Source organism: Stegastes partitus, unplaced genomic scaffold, assembly GCF_000690725.1.
Source record: "Stegastes partitus isolate 25-593 unplaced genomic scaffold, Stegastes_partitus-1.0.2 Scaffold877, whole genome shotgun sequence".
Taxonomy (NCBI): domain Eukaryota; kingdom Metazoa; phylum Chordata; class Actinopteri; family Pomacentridae; genus Stegastes; species Stegastes partitus.
Window position 1 is genome coordinate 41,384 of NW_007578608.1, and position 740 is coordinate 42,123.

General features: G+C 46.8%; 1 protein-coding gene across 1 annotated transcript in view; it reads left to right on the top strand.

The window, feature by feature from the left end:
• optc (opticin) overlaps positions 1–740 on the top strand; it is a 4,978-nt gene that overhangs the window by 1,791 nt on the left and 2,447 nt on the right. The window contains exons 2-4 of the mRNA XM_008293353.1: positions 28–184; positions 278–436; positions 551–740. The exon at positions 551–740 is cut by the window's right edge and continues 5 nt beyond it. Of these exons, the coding sequence (XP_008291575.1) occupies positions 28–184; positions 278–436; positions 551–740 (506 nt within the window). The remainder of the gene's footprint in view (positions 1–27; positions 185–277; positions 437–550) is intronic.

Here is a 740-nt window from a genome sequence, read left to right on the forward strand (position 1 = left end):
CTCTTCCTGGCTGCCATGCGAGGACAGATTGAGGCGGGTGACGAAACACCAGACACCCCATCATCAGCCAACCAGCATACCGCTCAACTCTACGAGAAGGTGGGAACCCGGCCCATCCTACCTCCATCCCCTGTCGCTCTGAACTCTCAGGGACCAGGACTCTTTGGCCCTGAGACTGGGCTGGGTAGGTCAAAGCATCAACTGTCATAAAAGGACAGCAGTTTTCAGAGTTGTTTGACAGCATATATGTGTGTTGAAACCCTCTGTCTGTGTGCAGGTATGCCCACTTGCCTACTGTGCATGTGTATTGCTGGGAGTGTGTACTGTGATGACATGAGCCTATATCAGATCCCACCCCTGCCCAAAGACACTACTCATTTCTACGGGCGCTTCAACAAGATCCGGCATGTCAAAAACACAGACTTCATCAACCTTAGTGAGAAATCACTCTGGACAACCTTACATTTACTGTAAACTCACAGATAAATGGCATATTGGTGTTCATAAGTTGTTTTTTTTTAGTTATGTATGTATTTGTTTATTTTTACAGATAAGCTTCGGTCCATTGATTTAACAGGAAATCAGATCTCAGGATTGGATGAAGATGTGTTTCAGTCTCTGCCGCAGCTCCAGGAGTTACTGTTGGCTGACAACAATCTGCAGGTTATACCGGAGCTGCCACTCACCATGAAACACATTGATCTACGTAACAACAGGCTGATCAGTCGGGGGATACATTC